The sequence below is a fragment of the Akebia trifoliata genome, chromosome 5 (genome assembly GCF_017979445.1).
Source record: "Akebia trifoliata isolate Shusen 1 chromosome 5, ASM1797944v1, whole genome shotgun sequence".
NCBI classification, from domain to species: domain Eukaryota; kingdom Viridiplantae; phylum Streptophyta; class Magnoliopsida; order Ranunculales; family Lardizabalaceae; genus Akebia; species Akebia trifoliata.
In genome coordinates this window covers 34,119,952-34,140,574 of record NC_141379.1, presented here as the reverse complement: position 1 = coordinate 34,140,574, position 20,623 = coordinate 34,119,952, and the positions used below count along the sequence as shown (strand labels likewise).

At 35.6% G+C, this 20,623-nt stretch overlaps 1 protein-coding gene across 3 annotated transcripts; it reads right to left on the bottom strand.

Annotated features, from left to right (window-relative positions):
- Positions 1 to 638: 638 nt before the first annotated feature.
- On the bottom strand, positions 639 to 16,741 carry LOC147402458 (ABC transporter C family member 4-like). Of its 3 annotated transcripts, XR_015178898.1 has the most exons (13): positions 16,601 to 16,741; positions 11,515 to 13,695; positions 7,891 to 8,211; positions 7,669 to 7,755; positions 6,066 to 6,686; positions 5,794 to 5,958; positions 5,073 to 5,367; positions 3,991 to 4,205; positions 3,041 to 3,346; positions 2,697 to 2,760; positions 2,328 to 2,567; positions 1,109 to 1,314; positions 639 to 995 (listed from the first exon to the last, which is right to left on the bottom strand). XR_015178898.1 is itself a non-coding variant. In XM_086444123.1 (12 exons), exons 2-12 carry the CDS (start codon positions 13,603 to 13,605, stop codon positions 1,214 to 1,216), a joined length of 4,506 nt encoding a protein of 1,501 aa, XP_086300249.1. In that variant the 5' UTR covers positions 13,606 to 13,695; positions 16,601 to 16,741; the 3' UTR covers positions 639 to 1,213. The 3 variants fall into 3 exon arrangements, 2 of the variants coding, with proteins under 2 accessions (XP_086300249.1, XP_086300250.1); XM_086444123.1 differs by having other exon boundaries at positions 639 to 1,314; XM_086444124.1 differs by lacking the exon at positions 16,601 to 16,741 and adding an exon at positions 16,463 to 16,583 and having other exon boundaries at positions 639 to 1,314.
- Between the last annotated feature and the right edge of the window lie 3,882 nt (positions 16,742 to 20,623).

Sequence of the window (20,623 nt, the reverse complement as noted above, 5' to 3'; positions counted from 1 at the left end):
TCTACAAAAACACTGTGATATCATATTACATAAAAGAACAAGATGCGTAACATAATAATGTACAATATAAATCTTCAAATCATAGATGCACTATTCTAAATGTCAAGAGAGAAAGAGAGAGAGAATCTTTCCTCTAAGCCCTGACATGAAAGAACAACCCATGAAAGTAAATCCTCTAGAAAAGGGAAATGTGAGAATTTTTATATACAAAAAAAAAATGTGCAGAGAAAAAGTGATAACGAAGAAAAATATCTAAGAGTAGATGAAAAGATAGAAAGTCAAAAGTTGAGGGAGACAAAAATAAATAATAAAAAAAAATAGTAGGTATCCAAGGAAGGCCTCGTTGTCCCCCCATGCTTGAGTAAGGAAAAAAGTTAGAAAAGACTTGGTACGAAAGTAGACAGTGAAAAGAAAGATTAATGTAAGACAAGACAAGAGGGGGAGGGAAAAGGCAAGTCAAAGATATTTTTCACAAATGAAGATAAGGGGAAAGGAGAGCCTGAAATATATCCCCTCGAAATGAGTGAATGAATCCATATGATTAGGGATGATGTTATTTAAATTCTTTTGAATACTTCACATGTGTCTAAATAATTTGAATGCTCCGCATTATCCTTACCCCAAACAAATATCATCAATTGCAGACAAATAAATTGACTTTGCATGAGATTCGCATGAAGTACATAAGATGCCCAAATACAACTCAAAAATGTAAAAGAATACCAATAATGCTTTTACGATAATTAAGATAATATACTGGAAAATGGGTCTTATAAGATAACTACGACCTCATTAAAACACAACTCTCTCAAACATGATGATGACCAGGCCTTCATTCTCTCGTCAAAACATACATATCTTGAACAAGAAGAAAGACTAGAGAACGCCCAAGTTCTCCAAAGCATTATTTGCATTCAAAGCATCTCACATATCAAACAATCCCACGATCTCAATAACAAAATGGCGCCTCAGGAATCCAAATAAACAGCAGAGGCCTTGGAAAAATAAAAAAAATCGGTTTCAATAACATTAAGGATAATTTATATGCTTCTAAACCCCATTTAACTTGAATATCTCCAAAAGAAACAAAAAAAAAAAAATTTAATACCAGAAAATTCTACTCCTCTCTGAAAGTTGGTTCACAACTGAATTTATGAAGATGGGCGCTGACAACTTATTCCTGATGTGCCAACAGCCACAAAGCTGGTGTCATCTATAAACCAGAAGACCGGTTGGCATACTCCTTAACCAATGCTCCGAAGAGTGAGGGACGCTCAAGCAAGCGAGAGGGTTTGTCAAACTCCTTCGCCCGTCCTGCTCATGCAAACAAACGTATTATATAAATTGTCATATTTTAGCAGTATTCTTGCTACTGTAAAGCAAACAATAGGAAACATAGAGCGAGGCCATTGTGATGTGGTAGCAAGAAATAAAAATAATTCATTAGACTGTATGATTCGGACACTAGAAGTGATGTATAATATGAAAGGTTCTCGCCATCCTATAGAACAGGCTTCTATTTTATCCCAAGAACCTAGCTCAACAGAGATCAATTTACCAAAACCTGGAGCAATAACAATGTCATCTCATACTACACAGTTCAACAGGGATCCGAGTTTGATGCCAAGGCTTTTCATAATACAGACTAGCCTTTTGAACTAGCAGTCCATGTTTTGGGGAATATTTGAGATACTTTCTTAACAAAAAATGACCAGAATACCCTCATCTTTAACCTGTTGAGAAAAACCCTGAGATTTTTTTTCGTCCTCAAAATCAGTCATCTTTCAACCATTGATTTTTCATCTTCAAAACCAGCCCATATTAATCCTTATGATTCTATATACTTCAGCACAAGATAGGATTTTTGGGGAAGTAGATGCGAAGAGTTAAAGGCAAGGATTAGAAGGGTTGGGGAAGTAGATAATGATGGAATTTTGAGTAGAAAAGTCTCTACAAAGGGATGAGGTAAGGTTTTAAATAATAGATTCACAACAAGGTTGAAGAGATTAAAAGATTGAAGGCAACTGGTTCGGGGAAGAAAAATAAGAGTTTTTTGACTAGAGATTGAAGAAGAGGGCATTTATGTCATTTACATTAATAGACGAGATAAGTGAGGTAGGGTCTGATGTAGCATGCATGTGGAGCTTCACATAACACCTACCATGTGAAGCCTTCACATCAAACTCAGTTCCATTCAACCAGTACCTTTATATACATTTATTTAGAGTAAGCAATCGTCCACAAAACTTACGATTTCATTGTTAGCTTTCCATTTAAAAGTTAATATCATGATTCCATGTAAAAGTTAATGCAAAAAAAGAGCATACCTGCATCTATAACTAGCACTCTATCGCAGTCCATGACTGTGGGTATTCTGTGAGCAATGCTTATAATTGTACATGCGGCAAAGTCCTCTCGGATGATCTTTTGAATTACAGCATCTGTTTGTGAATCAACGGAAGCCGTTGCCTCGTCCATAAACAAAATCCGAGTGCGCTTTAGCATCACTCGTCCCAAACAGAGAAGTTGCCTCTGTCCCACGCTCCAATTGTCTCCACTATCGACCACTAAAAATTGAAAGGAATAAAAAAATGTGGCAAACATGAGTAACTAGAGAGCACAGACGATAAAATAATGACACAATCCGATTCACTAGAAAATGGAACACATTTAAAAAAAATTGATGAGTAAAATACCTGAAGCATCAAGTTTCTCAGGTTTTGCAACTACAATATCTTTAAGTTGGCAGCGCTCAAGGCTCTTCAAAACGAGAGAACAATAAGCTATCATCAGCCAACTAGAAAAAACTTCAATAGAAATGACCTTAAAAAAGTAAACATCCTTTGTGCATAAGTCATGGAAGCATGCCAATATAATAATAGTGTTGATGTGTTCCTTCTCTACTGTATCAGGTATGTCTTTTCAACAAACCCTGGTAGGTTCAGTATAGTGCAGCTTATAAACAATTAACCATAACTTACAAATTAAACCCCAAAGAGAAACAGCTACTATTATTGGGAAATGTAAATGATGTAGCTACCTTCCATATCTCATCGTCAGAATATAATCCAATTGGGTCAATATTGCTTCGCACGGTTCCTTGGAAAAGGACAGGTTCTTGGGGAATGATACCAAGGCGAGACCTGAGATCATGAAGACCCAGCTTACAAATGTCAACCCCGTCGATAATTATTTTCCCTCCAGTAGGTTCCATCACCCTAAAGAAAACTTGGATCAAAGTTGACTTCCCGCTCCCCGTTCGGCCAACAACACCAATCTTCTCTCCTCCTTGAATGCTAAAATTGACCCCTCTGAGAATCAGAGGCGTGTTGGGTCGATATCTCACCTGTTCAAAATAATCCATTCAACTTTCTGTAGGCCTAATAACATGCCAAAAGTGTACACTAAGGAGAAACACTAATGTGCTATAGAGAACATGCTCAGAGGTGAGCTACAATAGCTTTTCTTACACTTGTGGTGCACACTCGTGTGTTGGAGGGTAACCCATGTCAAATCAGTACGCTAAGGAAAATGAATAATTAGGTTGGGACATGCTCCTACATAAGGTCAGAGTGCAGTCAAGGTCAATGGGTTCCACTTCCACCTAGGACCTTGACAAACACTTGCACGACTGTAGCCATCTTATCTATCAAATTATTTAGGATGATCTCAGAAGAGCCATTATATATATATATATATATATATATTATTTTTAAAGAGCTTGTATTGGATTAGCACTCTCTCCCCTTAGAGGGACCCATTGAATGGTGAGTCCTGAACTCTCTATAAACTGAGTATGGTAAAGTTGGTCATAGAGGGAATATGATTCTGCTGCCTCCAACTCTTCCCTCCCTTAGTAGTCCTATAATGCAAATTCTACATTTAAATAAACAAGCATAAGAAAATACCACCAATAGTTTTTTTTTTTATTAGAGCCTGAATCTCAAGGAAACTCTTACCCAAACCTTTTGAAAGATTCAGATCAGTTACCTGCAAGTCCTTAACATCGACATCACCATGGTTGGGCCAATCTGGAGGTGGAAGGCAGTCTGGGATATGCCATGGTCCTTCAGATGGGATGCTTATAAATTGTTTTATTCTCTCGACCGAAACCATTTTGTTCTCCACAAAACAACTCATATATACGGTCCAAAACATCACGGCATTGAGAGAGAGACCATAGGAAAGGGAGAGCCCCACATACTCTACATCAAACAAAACAAGGTCAGTTTGTCCACACAAAAGCTCCAAAAGTATAAATTGTAAAGAGAAATCATTGATCAGAAAGAAAAACTCTCCATGCATCACCCCTCATAACATGCAAATAAAGCAAGTGTATATGTGTTATATGTAATCTATGTTACCTGGTGTGTGAGTCGACAAGGACCATCTGTGATCAAATATTCTGACTACTGAACGGTATTGCTGATTTGGTTCATTAACCCAGGAATGAACCACAAAAGAAATGCAAAGGATCAAGGAAAGAGGTTTTTGGAGAGGGAGGAGGTTGGAAGAGCAGGAAAGGAAGAGGTAAGAGGATAGAGTTTCAGATAGACCTAAAGGAACCCTCGAGGTAAAATTGCTCCTACTGCCCATATCGTTGGGGTTGCTCTCTCACAGATCACACAAGCCATCCCTTACTATGACTAGGGACATGTGGTGCCCATTCATACAACCATACAGGTTGTCCCTACAACTCGTGATATGATGGTACAATGGCCATTGCCAGGGTCACACCGCTTTGGCATGACAATGCAATGACACAAGCAAAATTGCTTGCACCTAGGTCGGGACTAGCTGTGTTCCTCATGTTGATTGCTTGGCATTTTGCCAAAGCAAGACGTCACCTGATAAATGGCTCTCTAATGCACGTCTTCATAAGTTGGTCAGTGTCGTAAGTTTTACCCTAATCCATCGTGGGACCATTCTTTGGGGGAAACTTAACAACTGTCCACTTCAGGGGGTCCATTCCATTAGGGTAAGACATCATGGCACAGTCATGGGCTTTATCCCTTATTTAGTAGATGTAAGCATGAATATGTATGTTAAAGATCTACAACAAGAATAAGTACCTGGCTTGATGATATTGCTTGGCAACACAACCATGAACAAAGAAGAAAGGCAGAGGGTGGCACTTCCAATCAATTCCAAGCGAAAGCCTAACCACTCATTGGCTCCGTTATTGTGCAAATCCATACGCAGATTTGCATTCACCCTTTTGACATTCTCCTGGCAAAACCCCTCTTGCTTCCTGAAGCACCGGATAGTCATAACCCCAGCAACACTTTCTGAGAAGTGATGGATAATAGGGGCTTTTGTGATGGAGTCGAGGCGAGTCAACTCGCGGGATGATGCAATGTAGTATCCCTGTACAACAAAAGATTCAGATAGCAGTCAAACAGACTAGATCAATCTACATTGAGTTCTACACTAACACTACAGAGGTATACCTAATCAACTATATAGCAAGGACATCTATGAGTAAACATAGCACACAAGCACTGCGGGGACATCATACGCTGTTTTCCACCTAACAGATCTACTGTGCCAATCAAACTTTGGCACAGTAGATCAGCCACAACCTAAATACCAATCAGAAATAAATAGATAGAATGGATGATACGAACAATGAATCACTATATTGAGCTGGTTCGTCCCGCCTATAAATGTATGGCACTGGGTGCCTTAGATAGTCATATACACAAATAGGCAATCTTATTGTCTACCATGAAACTAAAAACAAATAAATTGGTTCAAGGCAAGACCAAGAAGGGAGGGCAATAGGAACTATACCCGGTACCAGATATTGAGCCAAAACAGAGGAACGATGAGTAAAATTGTTGGCCAAGCAACTTGAGACATGACAACTACAACGGAGATCACTGAGAAGTACATGGTAAGGGTCATGCTCAAAAAAAAGGGAAGTAAGAGATCAATGTTGGCTTGATCTGTCGATGCCTGCAAAAGACATTGGAACAAAAGGAGTTAGTTGATCAGTCCAAAATCAGTAGCAAGCTACATGGTTCATTTTGATCCAATTTAAAGCCTTGGGCGACTAATCTTACCCTACTCAGAATTCTTCCTGTAGGCGTGGTATCAAAGAATGACATGGGAGCATGTAAGATGCTATGAAGAATCTGTTTGAAGAAGTCCTGAGCAGTCTTGAGACCAACAAAAGCTACAACCAAGGATCTCAACAGCACAAACACACAGGAAATCACTGCTATGATTGCATAGATACGGATAAAGAACGAAGGGTTGAATGAATTGGCATGGCCTTCCCCAGTCTCATATGCCAGCCAATAATCACCTGCCAAGAGGGAAACCTGCCACAACGTTGACATTACCAGCACTGCCGCCACGCCCCACCACCCATATGCCTCGGTGCTATATGCTTTGTACACTTGACAACTAACATGTCCAGTCTCTCTCTCCTCATCTTCGATGAGTTTGGATGTTCCATTCTCAGACTTGGGTTGGTCTACAGACCCACTTCCTCCATTTACTTCTGGAAGGTGTGGTGACGCAGGTTTTGGTGATTTTGGTGATGGTTGGGGGTCATTTCTGCTCTCTTCTACAAGTTCCATGGAGGATGCATGGGCGTCAACCAGCGCTCCGAAATCCAGGCCACATTCAACAAGCTCATCATACTTTCCAGATTGTACAATCTTGCCATCCCTCATGACCTGTATTTCATACCCCAAAAAAAAGGAACCTAAGTTATGTAGGTAAATAACTTCTGTTATTAATTGTAATGGACATAATCCATGCATCAGATATTATTTTTAAAGACTCGGCAGCCAATACTGCCAAGAAGTTGGATGCATTAGCGGCAGATCATAAACGAGACAATTGTTTGGGTGGGGACACATGGCCTTATACGTATATGATGGAGTTAGTAATGCAACCAAACTCCTCGTAGCAAGGATCCAGATTTCAACATGTAAAACATACAAATCATTTTAAACTATAAAATATTGAAGACAAGAGTTAAAATGGATGGACTATGGAGAACCAGTGAAGATTATTGTAAATGTTATAATGATAGAGATAAAGGATCACCACTGCCACTGCTGCCATTTTAACCGTTTAAAACCTTGACATTTCTTTTATAAGATATCTTAAACAAGAGTATCCATTACACCCAAGAACTGGGTAGCTACCAGACTCTCTAGGTCACTTCAGCACACCATGTGGCAAATTATTTGGCCCCATAATCCATGAATGTTTTACCCAACTCTTAGTACACCACAAAAAACTGATTTTAAGACTTCTAGACATTAGATTCAATCACTTTTCATCATGGTCTTGGAACCCACCATCAGGCCTGATCAAAAGCCTATGCTGAATCAAAGCTCAAAATAATGATTAGAAATATATATATAAAAAAAATTAGGCTGCCTTTTGGTGCATACATCAACCAAGGAGTAAGCCAACATTCATGGATAGTGTGCCACACGGGTGTGTAGAGGTGATTAGGCGTAAGAACAACTAACTCTTAATAAAGGCCAAAAACAAGGCCTTTACGACTTCTGACTTCTGCCCCTAACTCATTTTTATTTATAAAATTAGCATAAGTAAAATTGCCATTTTGGGTCATAGAAAAAAAAATGGTATTACTTAATGCAACACTACAGATATTTTTAATAAACAAAATGCTAGACATACCAATATGAGATCCACATTGTGTAGGAAGTCAACTTGGTGCGTCACAAGCAAAATGGTTTTGTCCTTCAAAGCACCCCTTACACATTCCTGCAACAATGTTCAGTATTATAAAGTTATCTCAAAGTGACATATATGACCATAAATTACTGTTGATATAACTGGATCGTGCTTGTATTCCTTGTAGACGATCACATTGTGTCAATCACATGATCTGGTAATCACCTTAAATAAATCTGATCCAGTGTGAGCATCAACGGCGCTGAAGACATCATCAAGAAGATAGATATCACAGTCCTGATAGACAGCTCTTGCAAGCTGTATCCTCTGTTTCTGGCCACCACTGAGGTTGATACCACGTTCACCAATCTCAGTTTGGTCTCCAAACTCCATCATTTCCAAGTCCTTTTCAAGGGAACAAACTCTGATCACTTCCCTGTATCTATGGGCATTCATGGGCAAGCCAAATAGTATGTTCTCTTGGATGGTCCCATTTTGAATCCACGATGTCTGTGCAACATAGGCAGTGGTCCCACAAACTCTCACCTGCAGGAACGAAAAAAGATAGCACCATCACAGTCAGTTGGTGTTGATTGTTTGGATACATTCAAGAAGATCAACAGATAGAGCAGGTAGGTAGGGCAAAGATATGATTGCATACTTGATCGTACTTCTATAAGAGGCCATTGCTCTAATTATTTATTGGGGTTGCAGTGCTGATCCAATGGCTAAGGAATTGTTAGGGGTAATAACTACTTGTGTAATTTCATTTTATGTTACGTTTATATATTTATAGGGTTGGGATCGGTAGACTCGTACCACTGTGTAAATGTGAAATCCAACGACAAGGATAAAAGACGTATCCTGATAATATATCACATATCTCCACAATAAATTCCAACCGTTGCAGTTCACATTACACGGCTAAGATTGTATTTGAACATATGAGTTCATGTGCGTGTGTGTGTTTACTTGTGTGTTGGGGGGGGGTTGATCTATGGCCCTGCTTGGTGTGCAGCAAATCATTTGCAAATGCAAATAATTTTCTGAAATCAATTTTACTGGTGCTTGGTTACACAATGCAAATGATTTGCATTGCAAAACATTTACATGGATCACTTAAATTCCTGGGAAATTTCAGCACATGATTCGCAGCACAAAAAGTACGGCAAATCAGTTGCAAAATCACAATGGAAATTTTCATTGCAAAGACCAACCAATCACAAAAAAAAAGATTTCACAGGAGATTTCCCATCGGTTGCCAAGCAATAGTAAATCATTCATTGCAAACCATTTGCAATGCAAATGATTTGTAGTGTACCAAGCAGGGCCATATGGAAACATAGGAATAACCACAATAAATGAGAAACCAAGAGAGAGTTGATTAATGTAGTTTGTATCCATGGAAACAGAGACTAATAACAAACCAAGTTACAAAGAACGTGCAAGTTAAATGTTCTAAACATCCTAAGCATAAAACAAAAAAGAACATCCATTAAGGGTAATGTGAGCATATCGTGTGACATCTATTACATTAGATACACTTCGAATGGAAAAATAAGTTTAATTTAGCCAAACCAGATTTTTGGACAAGGCTTTGATGAAGATGATTTTGTACATTTTACTGGTTTGAGAATACTTAGAATTATCATAAAGCTTTTTCCATAAAGTTACCCTTTTTCTTTTCTTTACTGTTGGTGTGTGCTCACTCTCCTTTGACAGTAAAATGGTTATAAAGACATAACAATACAAAATAAAAACAAGAGAGATTACCAGGCAGACCTATCTATTGCATATTTATTACAAAAACTCCCTTTATCAAGTTTGTTACTGAACAAACCTTACTTTATAAATCAGTCTAGCATGACTAACTTACTAAGACTTTATGGGTCCTTGGGCCTACATGGATTATCAAATTGGCAATCAAAAAAAAAAAACTTAATAATCGATCAAAAAAAAAAAGGGGAAGGGAGGGGGGGGGGCAATCCAACACCACAACCTTCTAGATTTTATGAAAAAAACACAGATTCAAAAGAAGAAAAATCCTTTCTAAGCTTGATTGAAGATGTTGAAAATGGATGGCTATCGAACTACCAAATTTAAAACTAAAATTCAACGATGAAAATGAACTTTTTTTTCAATATTTTTTTTTTTCTTTCAAAGTTCTAGAATTTTGTCCTTTATAATCCTGTGGAATCAAATCATATTTTTGGATGCCACAAATTGATGCGGTTAGGTTCAACTCTAAGGTATTTTAAGTAACAAATTAACTACATCAAGTTGAATTCTATGATTGGATCCCCTCCAAGGTTTATTGTATAACAAACTTAATAAATTTAGGTTTGGGGTGGGTAAGAAACTTCAAAAGGAATGAACTCCAAAGGAGTTTTTGTAATAAAAACGCATCAGTTAGGGTCTACCGGGTAAATCTCTCTAAAAACGAACTGTTTGTATTTTTTTTAGAGCTGCTATTGGCACCCCAACTTTTACTTATTACAAACCAGTTTAAAATATAAAAATTAAGTGAACGGTTGATAATAGGTAAAAGTTGGGGTGATAATAAAAATTTTATTTTTTTCTCCAAATTTTTATTTTTTGGATTTAAGATTTTACATGAACCTAATCATAATTGCAAGCAACTATTGAAATTATTTAGACAAAGTGTTATAATGTTTTGTAATGTTAAGATTATAATTTGAGCCAAACCTTTGTAATGTTCGAAGAGTGGTTTTTAATCTTTTAAGTGAGGTGGTAAATAATTTGAGAAATTGAGGTGTAATAAGTAAAAGTTAAAGGTGTCAATAGTAGCTTCTTCTCTTCTGTTTTTTTCCACAGAAGCTTTCTTAACATAGACAGTGGGATGGGACACTAACATTTAAGAGAAGTTTATATCCTCACATACTATCATGTCTCGAAGAATCCTGAGGTCACTTCGGCATTATTCTACTTTATAAGATGACATGGTGCGAAACAGCAAATCTATAGCCTCACAAACTATATAAAAATAAATAAAAATAAAAAATCTATAGCCTCTCAAAAGTATATTGTCGAGTCCCTAGCTTTAAATAAAGAGACAGTTGGACCAACACTACCGTCCAAGGTCAAGATATGTTAGCTGGCAAGCTTTTAAAAAAAAAAAAAGAGAAATATTTTACTGTCTTATATGTTTCACTTTCACACCAAACTTAACTCATCCAGTATGGGTGACCGGTTCCGTTATCTTTTTCCTCTTTTGTTATATACGAAACGGTAAACTGTTTCGTTAGGTAACCTGTACGCTCTACCTATACCTAAGTGGACGGTTGGACCCCATGGCTCACGAGCTGGGAGAATGTGATCCCTTCCAGTGAAGTTCCAGTGGTAAGGAAAACACAACGCGGCATGATTCACACGTGTCTTAAGTATGGTACGTGTATTACATCACGTGTTTTAAATATAGTTTGCACTAGTTCCATCAACGAAGTTTGAAGTTTGGCTAAAAATAAGTAAGACTAAAGACCCATTAATAGTACTAATTAGCGAAGCGATAGTAGTAGTGTGCAGAAAAGAAAAGAAAAGAAAAGAAAAAGATCAATAGTTTTTATCGGGATACGAATGTTATACACACGTCAACGTACGGCTGAGATGGGAGTATGAATCTTTTCATAGAGATACGTTTAGGTGGGAATCTCTAGGAATTTGTTGCCATCACTGCTGTACGCCTGACGCGTAGCCTACAACTAGCATTTCCAGAGAGCTCCAGCTCTGTTTCTCCTCTCCCATGTGGATGTGGAGAGGAATAAGGGAGGATCTGCTGTTGAGCAAACGTATCTATTAAGATGGAAATGTAAGAGAAAATAAACAACGCACCTTTCCTGAGATCTTGTGCATCTCACCAAGAATCGAAGCAAGTAAAGAAGACTTCCCAGATCCAACAGTCCCAACAATGGCACAAAGCTCACCTTTCTTGATCTCCAAATTCAAATCTTTCAAAACCACATCATTAGTCTCGTCATCCCAACCAAACGAACCATTTTTAACCTCCACAGCAATCCTTCCATCACAACCTTCTTTCCTCTCCACCACTCCTTCCACCAATTCTTTACTAGTCAAATAAGCATCCAACCTCCCAAGCGAGATCATAGCTTGTGAGATCGAAATCAAAGATTGTGGAAAATTCCTAATCGGTTCCTGTAAAATCCTAATCACAGATATAACCGTAAACACCATCCCTGAATCCAAAGAGAACCCAACCAAGATCGCTGTACCAAACACAATTGTAGTTATAATCACCGATGAACTCCATAGAACAAGCATGTTTACAGAGACGCAAATCATAAATCTGGATAACCACCCATACTCTTTATCTCTGAAACCCTGGATTCGTTTCTTGAAGTGTTCTTCCCATGCTTGGAACCTTATCACTCGCATGTTATTAAGCATCTCACTTGTAGCCTTCATTCTCGAATCTCTCATCATCATCAGATTGAATTGGTAAGAGTTGTTCTTTCGAGTGCTCCATAGAACAAAAGCTGTGATCACAATTACAGTAACAAGTGCAGAAAGTGCTGAGACACCCAAGTAGTAGTAGACTAAGATCAAAGCGACGACAACTTGAAAGGGCATAAGCCAGAGGTTGTGAAGCTGGTTAATCATGTCTGATAGTTGTTGAGTATCGACAGCCATGTAGTTCACGATCTGCCCGAGACCATGATGTTGCCGAGATGAACAAGAGAGTCTCAAACCCTTTTTGTATAAAGCTGTGATAAGAGAGGATCGAATAAGCATCCCGACCCTCTGAGACTGGAAATTGAACTGGTGGGAGCTTAGAACTTCAACACATTTTGCCGCTAAGAGGGTTAAAACGAGATAATAGCCTTCGTAAGGAGAACTTCCCTTCCCAGCTGAGAAATCGACGAAATCTTGAAGAAGGACTGGACCTAAGAACATGACGCCGAGACGAACGATTGCGAGGAAGGCTGTAAAGAGTATATCTTTCCAGAAACAACGGATCAAAGTGATTCGAACCGGGTGGTTCGATTGGTCTGCGTTTTTAGGCCAGTTTGATTCGAAAATCTCTGAGTTTCGTTCTGCATTTATATCGGGTCCGAGATATGGAACGTCTTCGGCCTTTAGAGAAGATTTGTAACCCTTTTTCAAAAGGGGGTTCATCCAATGCCACGTCGTTCTAGAGAAAAAAGAAGCTGTAGCGTACCCTGTTGTGTTCGATTTCATCAGAAGCGATTCTTTTAGTTTCGATTCATCTTCAGATTCTCTGGTTATTGTAACCACTCCTGTCGATCCTCTAATGGCGATTATTAGAAGAATAGCAGAGATCGGGAGAGAACATAAGGAGAAGATATCATCCACTCTCAATTCGAAATCTAGATTCGATTTTATGGAGCTCAACCTTACGATTGCGGAAGCCGAGAATAGAGAAACGATTATGAAGTTTATTATCCAGTAAATTCGAAGGGAAATCGGATGAGTAAAGGCTTCGAATCTCTTCTCGTGAGCGATTAAAATCGTAATTGAAATTTGGGTTATAGCTTGAACTAACCGAAACAGAGCTTCTTCGAGTTCCCATGAAGATCGAGAAACTCTAGTGAAGGCTATAACAGAGAGAACTGTGTGAGAAATTGCTAAAAGAGCTGATAAAATCAAAGAAAGCTTGAACCACACATCAGTTCTGAGTTGAGATCTGTAGTTTCTGACGGGGGATTTGTTAGGTTCTTCGTTGGAGCGGAATCTAGTGAAGAGTTTTTGGATCGAAAGGGCGATGAGAACGAGTAAGAAGAGGAGATCGACGGATGAGAAGATAACACGTTGAGGACATGGAGAGAGGAAGATGAATCTCAGCCATTCAAAGATCATAGAAAGAGAGGATTCGTGATCGGAGGTTTGGATGATAGAGCTTGAACAAGAGAGGGATGTAATCCATGAACCAGAGGAGGAAGCCATGTTTCACAAAAAAAACTGACTTCCTTCCCACCAAGAAAATGAACTAAAGGTTTCTCCTTTTTATGCTCGTTGAAGTCTCCCTACCTACCCCTGTATTAAAGGACAGGAAAAAAAAATGTTATTTTTTTTGAAATTTTTTTTAACACTTTTTATCTCGATTGAACCGAACCAAACCAAACCCAGTAAAAAAAAAAAACTAGAAAAGAAAAAACCCACGTGTCTTCGGCGAAAAAAAAAAGAGAAGTTTGTATAAATAATAAGGGTATTTTAGAAAACCCCTGTAAAATTTGTGATATTAGACTTACCCACTGGACCGTGAGTCAACGTTGCAGTCTCTTTAAGTGAACTTTTATTTTTCAAAATGCACTGTAAATATCACAATACTAAATTAAAATTTGAAAAATGTCAAAATTTCAGTTAAATAATCGTGAAAAAAAAAAAAAATTCCCTTACCGTTAAAGGATAAACCTAATTTCGCATTATATAAGGAGTTAAACCTAATATTATCAATTTTAAGGAGGATGTTTTTAAAATACTCTAATAATAAAATCGACTTAAAAATCAGAAGTAAGATGGGGGGAGGGAGTAATTTTTTTTTTTTTGGTCAAAAAAAAGTTAAAAGTTTAAACAAAAGAAAAAGTAATTTTTATTCTTATCCAAGGGAGGTAATTCTATTTATAAAAAAAAAGGGAGGTAATTCTAAATATTTATGCTGCATCAATGATTGAGGTATGTAGGCTTTAAAGATCACGTGGCTTTTGCCATTAAAAGAGAACACTGACAGAAGGGGACTGTGATGGAAAAAAAAAAGTTCGATAAAAAATATAAAAAGTCTGATAGATTAATAAAACTAAAATTATTTAAATGCCCTTTCCCCCTATGATTTTCTTCTCGAAACCTGTCAAAATATTTGACGCTTATTTCACTGGAAATTCAGACAAACACACCGATTAAAGGTACAAGAAGTCAAACAAATGAATTACTGTGCTGTTTACCAATAAAATTACCACAAACCCCTTCCAACCACAAAATTCTAGTTTGTTCAACCATCAAATCAAATGTGGAAGATATGATTTTAGAGAGATAGAAAGTGATGGATTTTTGAGAAAAAAATTCAAAAATATCATTAGTATAATCTCTAAAATTTCTTTTATATTTTTAGAATTAAGTACGAACTTAATCCTAATCAAATAATTACCAAATCCAAACTTTAATTAATTTACTCAAAAGCTAATATTTTATTTTAGACACAAGAAATTACTCAACCTGACATTCTCAAATCCACTTCATCCACACCTATTTGCACTAGTGATCCTTCTAAAAGATAGAACACTTTCTAATCGATACATTTTTTTTATACAAATGTTTAGTCTACGCTCATCTTTTAAATTTGATATCCTATCTATTTCAATATTAAAATCTGAAAGAACAAGATAAAACATTTTTAAAATTAAAAATTATATATAATTTAAGATAAAAATGAGATTTGTGACTATAAGATCCAATAACTTAACGAAAATCACACAAGTGATTTTTTCATATTTTTGTAGTAAGGTAATGTTACGCTCCAAAAATAAAGGGCTATGATAGTACCATACCATCATAATATAAATAAGAGTCGTGATGAATGCACACGGTCAATCATATGTGGTATGTACGCGATTGACATGGTTAGGGCACATAATCATAGATCTTTTCCTTTGAGATACATGAGCAAAAAATTTGTGATTCTATGTTCTTACCACGTTAATCACGTACAGGTCATGTATGATTTACCTCGTGTATTCATCATTATTTTATTAATAAATTAGATAACTAATTTTATTATAAAATCACAGTATAAAAGAATATCTACAAGAAACTAAGGTGAAACTTAAATGAGGTCATTTTATAATTTAAGCGAGAGAACTCAAAGATTAAGAGAGCAAGACATTAGTTTAACAAGATATTTCGATTCTCAAGTATATTTATCAAAATAAGAAGAGGATAAGCATATAACCATAGAAGAAAATGTTAGAATGACACAAACTAATCACAAGGGTGACACAAATGATGAGGTGATGTGCCCATAACTAAACGCCACCACGTCATTGTGTCACTTTGTGTCTCCTTTTGTCTCACCCCAACCCGTAAGCGCATAACAACTCACATACGAAATTTCCGCTTGAAGACTACTCACATGATAAGATGATACTCCAACTAGCCTTACTAAGATAACGACGAAAAAAGAACTTACCAAGCCTCATCCACCGTCAAAAAGACTTTGAGATTCTTCAAAATCCTTTTCGAATCTCGAGTTCTTTCGATGGTGGATAAAGCTTAGTAAGGCTTTTTTCCTCACTATCTTATCAACGAAAATATTTCTCCTAAAATATCTACCCAAAGTCGATTTCATCCATAATTTATGTCTGACGACTAAAAGTCATTACTTTAAGTATTTAGTGTCTATTATTAAAGTTTGATTTTAGATTCAAAGAGTTTGATTAATCTAGAATTTCGTTTGACTACACTTATTTTTCAAAACTGATTTCAGAATCTACAGATTAAAAATTATTTCAAAATCTAGAAAATGATCAACCGGTCCTCTCTGATCATTTTAAAATCTTAATCAATTTCTGATTTTGATTTAATAAAAAAATAGTATAGTTCAACACAAACATAGCAACGGATTGAATCAAATAATCGTCAAGAATCGGTGTTAAAATCATATAAATAAATAATAATAAAAAAATTGATGAAATAAAAAACTAGTTTACTTAACAAGATCAAAACAACCTCCAAAACACCTAAAACTTTAACTTAAAAAAAGAGGAATCAAGGACTCTGAGAACTGAAACGAAAGAAGAGAGATCAAAACCTGGTCGAGAAACCAACTGAAGCAGAAGATCCATTTTACATCAAAGAAAACTAAATAAACAGTGATGAAATTCGAATAATTTGGTTCTAGAACTCGAATCAGAGCTTTGTAGCAAATAATCGTGTTTGATTTTGATACCTGTGCGAACAACCTTCCATTATAATCAACAAGTTTTGAGCAATTGGAAACTTGCAGGAAGAACGACCGCCATTTAATTCTTCTAAATCTAAATTGCAGAGAGAGCCAGAAAGAGAGCTTACAGTATTGGTAGCTGTGAATAAATACAAAAGTCCGCATCTACCCCAGTTTGCCATTTTGGTAATATTGAAAGAGGACGGTGGACCGGAAAATGTGTACAACGTGGCGCAAATATGAGACCTGGAGTTGGGTAACATGCTGGAGCAGACGACAGACAGAGTTTTTGTCTCGGTATTCATGAATTTTATGTGGTTACCAAAACGACACGTTTTTTTATTTTATTTTATTTGCCACTTGTCGTTTTATTTTTCTCACCTCCTTGAACAATTCATATATTTATTGTTTCATCCTCTATTGGATAGATGTTGAGTGGCTCACCATCTTTTGCTAAGATTTAAAAAAGGCAGATTTACCAAAACATGCACAACTTTTCGTTTATTTACCAAAACGGTACACTATTCAAAATATTTCCGAAAACGGTAATTTTACCGTTTTTGGAATTAATTTTTTTTACCAAAACGGTAAAAACAGTAAAATGTATTTTTTTTTATCGAAAATACCCTTTTTTATTTTTTGACTTAAATTACAAAAATAAAATTGATTTTGGTAAAAAAAAAATTGTAAATACATATGATTGTTGGATTACCAAAAGAGAGTGAATCTTTTAAGTTGGATTTTCATTTTCTTAAGGTTAAAATTATAAATACATATGTAAAATAAAAAAAAGGGAATTTTCAGTATAAAAAAAATACATTTTACTGTTTTTACCGTTTTGGTAAAAAAATTAATTCCGAAAATGGTAAAATTATCGTTTTCGGAAATATTTTGAATAGTGTACCGTTTTGGTAAATAATTTCAAAAACTCTACCGTTTTGGTAAATTATTCTTTAAAAAAGGTCTTGTTATTTGTTAACGTGTGTGCCCTTAGGTCAGACGTTTAAGTGCAATAAATTCACCTAGTGATTGATACATAACTTTCATGTTGGATTTCCTACGATTCTCAACTCCAATTTCGATTTCAACACTTTCCTTCCAAACAGATCCTAAAAAAAGATAATTAGCGAGTTGGGCGTAAAAATAAATTATTATTCTAACCAATCAAATCATTTATCATTTAATCCATGCATCATTAGAGGTAAAGATATAGAATTTGTTGTCGACAATTAATTATTTCATGAATAATGATTTTCTGATCCCTCCCCTCCCCTACATATGCTCCTACCTTCACAAAATCGCAAATCATTTGCCAATAGAACAATAAATTTTTCTTGTGTATCCCGAGGCAAATGATCAACTATTCTATGATGGGGGTGTTAGGGGAATCAGATTATCACTTTTATTTTATTTTAATAAGTTGTGATAAACTAACTCGGAAAAGTCATTCAAAATTCAATCTTCGATGTGACATGTGGACACAACCATAGATATTTTGTTTCGATGTATCATGACAAATCGTGTATTTTGAAATGTTTTTTTCAATCAATTTATCATTATTACATTTCAATTAACTATTGAAATATAGTTCATATTAATTCTTTTTTCATAAAAGCTGTAAAGTATATAGGAAACATGTTTTTTTTTTTTTTATCCCAACCATGGTGTAATAAAACAGTTTTACATATCCATTTATTTTTAAATTATAATAATTTTTATGATTTATATCCAAAATATTTTGTATTATTCAAAAATAATAATAAATGAGTTGTAAAAGAAATAAGATTCGTTACGACGACAATGACATTTTCAATAAGAGTCGTGATTCCGACTCCACCCTCTACTCTTTCGATGTGGCATGTGATAGAATTGTTGATTTTCTTTCTTTAGGACGCACATCCACATAAACATGTGCAATTGTATATCTCGATGAATAAAACCTATGGTTTGATGACATGCCATGCCACGTCAGGAGAGCATAATGGGGGTGTGTTAGAAAATCATTATTCTTTCAATAGTTACGAAATTGTTCTTTCTTTGGATCAATCATGGGTTCAAATCCGTTTCACTAAAGTAGCACGTAACGTATCATCAATTTAAATACTTGTAAAAATAAAAAAGCAATATAACTTTTAAATTATATATGTGGGGTTTGCTTTTCATGCTTGCTATTTTCCACTAAAGCCTAAAGCTGCCAAGTAAACAATCAAATGATTCTCTAAGATTTACATTTTACTTTGTGCGGGGCACGTGACATGCTATGTATGATATGTTTGATTTTATAATTATGGATCCCGTTCAACACCAAACAATTTGGCCAACATTTTAGCCAATCATTTTTGTCCTACATGGGTTAAAAGTTTTGGAATGGGCTTATTTTTTATGATCTCTGCGGTGAAGAGATCACCCTCACCAAAAATCAGCTCATTCAAAAATTTCCAACCCCATGTTTACAAGTTGAAAAATTGTGGATCATCCATTTTTTGTAAATCTTTTTTTATGGGGTTAAAAGTTTTGGAATAGACTGATTTTTAGTCATGATGATCTCCTCATCGTATAGATCATTTTCACCAAAAATTAGTCAATTCCAAAACTTCTAACCCATGTTTTGCCAAAATATTTGGTGCTGAACATTTCCCTATAATTATTTAGGGGACATGAGGGGGTTAGTGTAGTTACTTGAATACTAAATAACAATAAAAATACAAAAGAATAAAGAACAATTTTGAATTATTTATATATATAAGGTCAGGGCTGAGCCAGGATTTTTCACATGTGGAGGCAACCAAGAGTAAAAAATAATTGTGGGGGCAACTAAAAGTGTAAAAAAAAAATATTGTGAGGGCAATAGTGGTAGGTTTATTTTATCTACTACTAAAATTTGTCGTAATAGCTCAGTGATCCATAATTTTTGAAAATTCTTGTGAGGGCAAGTGCCCCCATTGTAAATCCACTCCTGTATAGGTCAAGTTCAACGGATCACAAAAAAATCCACAAATTGTCCTATATGGGTTAGAAGTTTTGAAATAGATTGATTTTTAATGAGGATGATCTTTGTGGGGAGGAGATTATCCTCACAAAAAATCAATTTATTCTGAAATTTCTAGTCTCAATTTATAAATCATGAATCGTTCATTTTTTGTAAATCACTTTTGATAGGGTTAGAAGATCATTTTCACCAAAAATCAATCAATTGTGAAATTTCTAATCCATATAAGATAAAAAAACATGAGTTTTTTTTTTTTGTTGATTAACGATCTTTTCCCATATATATACATGGATGAAATAGTAGACAAAAAGATAAATCTTCTTTTAAATCATTGCAGATTAATGACGTTATTTGATCCACTTTTTGATGATTTCGAGGTTTAATGTTAATAATTTGAAATGATTTATATTTTGAAAATATCTTCCACTTGGTTATGTTGAAATCGACATCCAACAATAGAAAATTTAAAGGAATTTTCTTTAGTAAAGTCGTGTTTAGATGGAATTCTCGATTATCTTCACTTTTCTCTTGACCTCTTAGGATGGCCAATTGTCTCGCTTTCAAAACAGTTTTTTATCAAAATTGGGCTAGCTTTACAAAAAAAATGAAAAAGTTAGCTAATAGTCATCAAAGTATGTTTGTCCTATATATAAAAGCCAATTATTTGTTTGTGGGTGGACACGGTTTTGAACCAAAGTCATGGTATCACCACTACCAATCAAGAAAAAAACAATCATGAATTTAATAAAATGACACCTTCAACCCCATAGTTACAATTTTATTCCTGTTTTTGCGTGAGTTGGGCTTGCAACCCAGACATGACACCAATTGAACTATGTGCTCAACTCACTTTCATTATGCCAAATATATTCATCTTACTATATACTATATATAATAATAAAAAATAATAATAAACACTAAATTTATTAATAATATTATAAATACGTGAATTAAGGCATAAAATATGTCATATTAACGTCGCATTTTAGTATATTTGCAGGAATTAGGGCATAAAATATGTCATACTAACTTCGCATTTT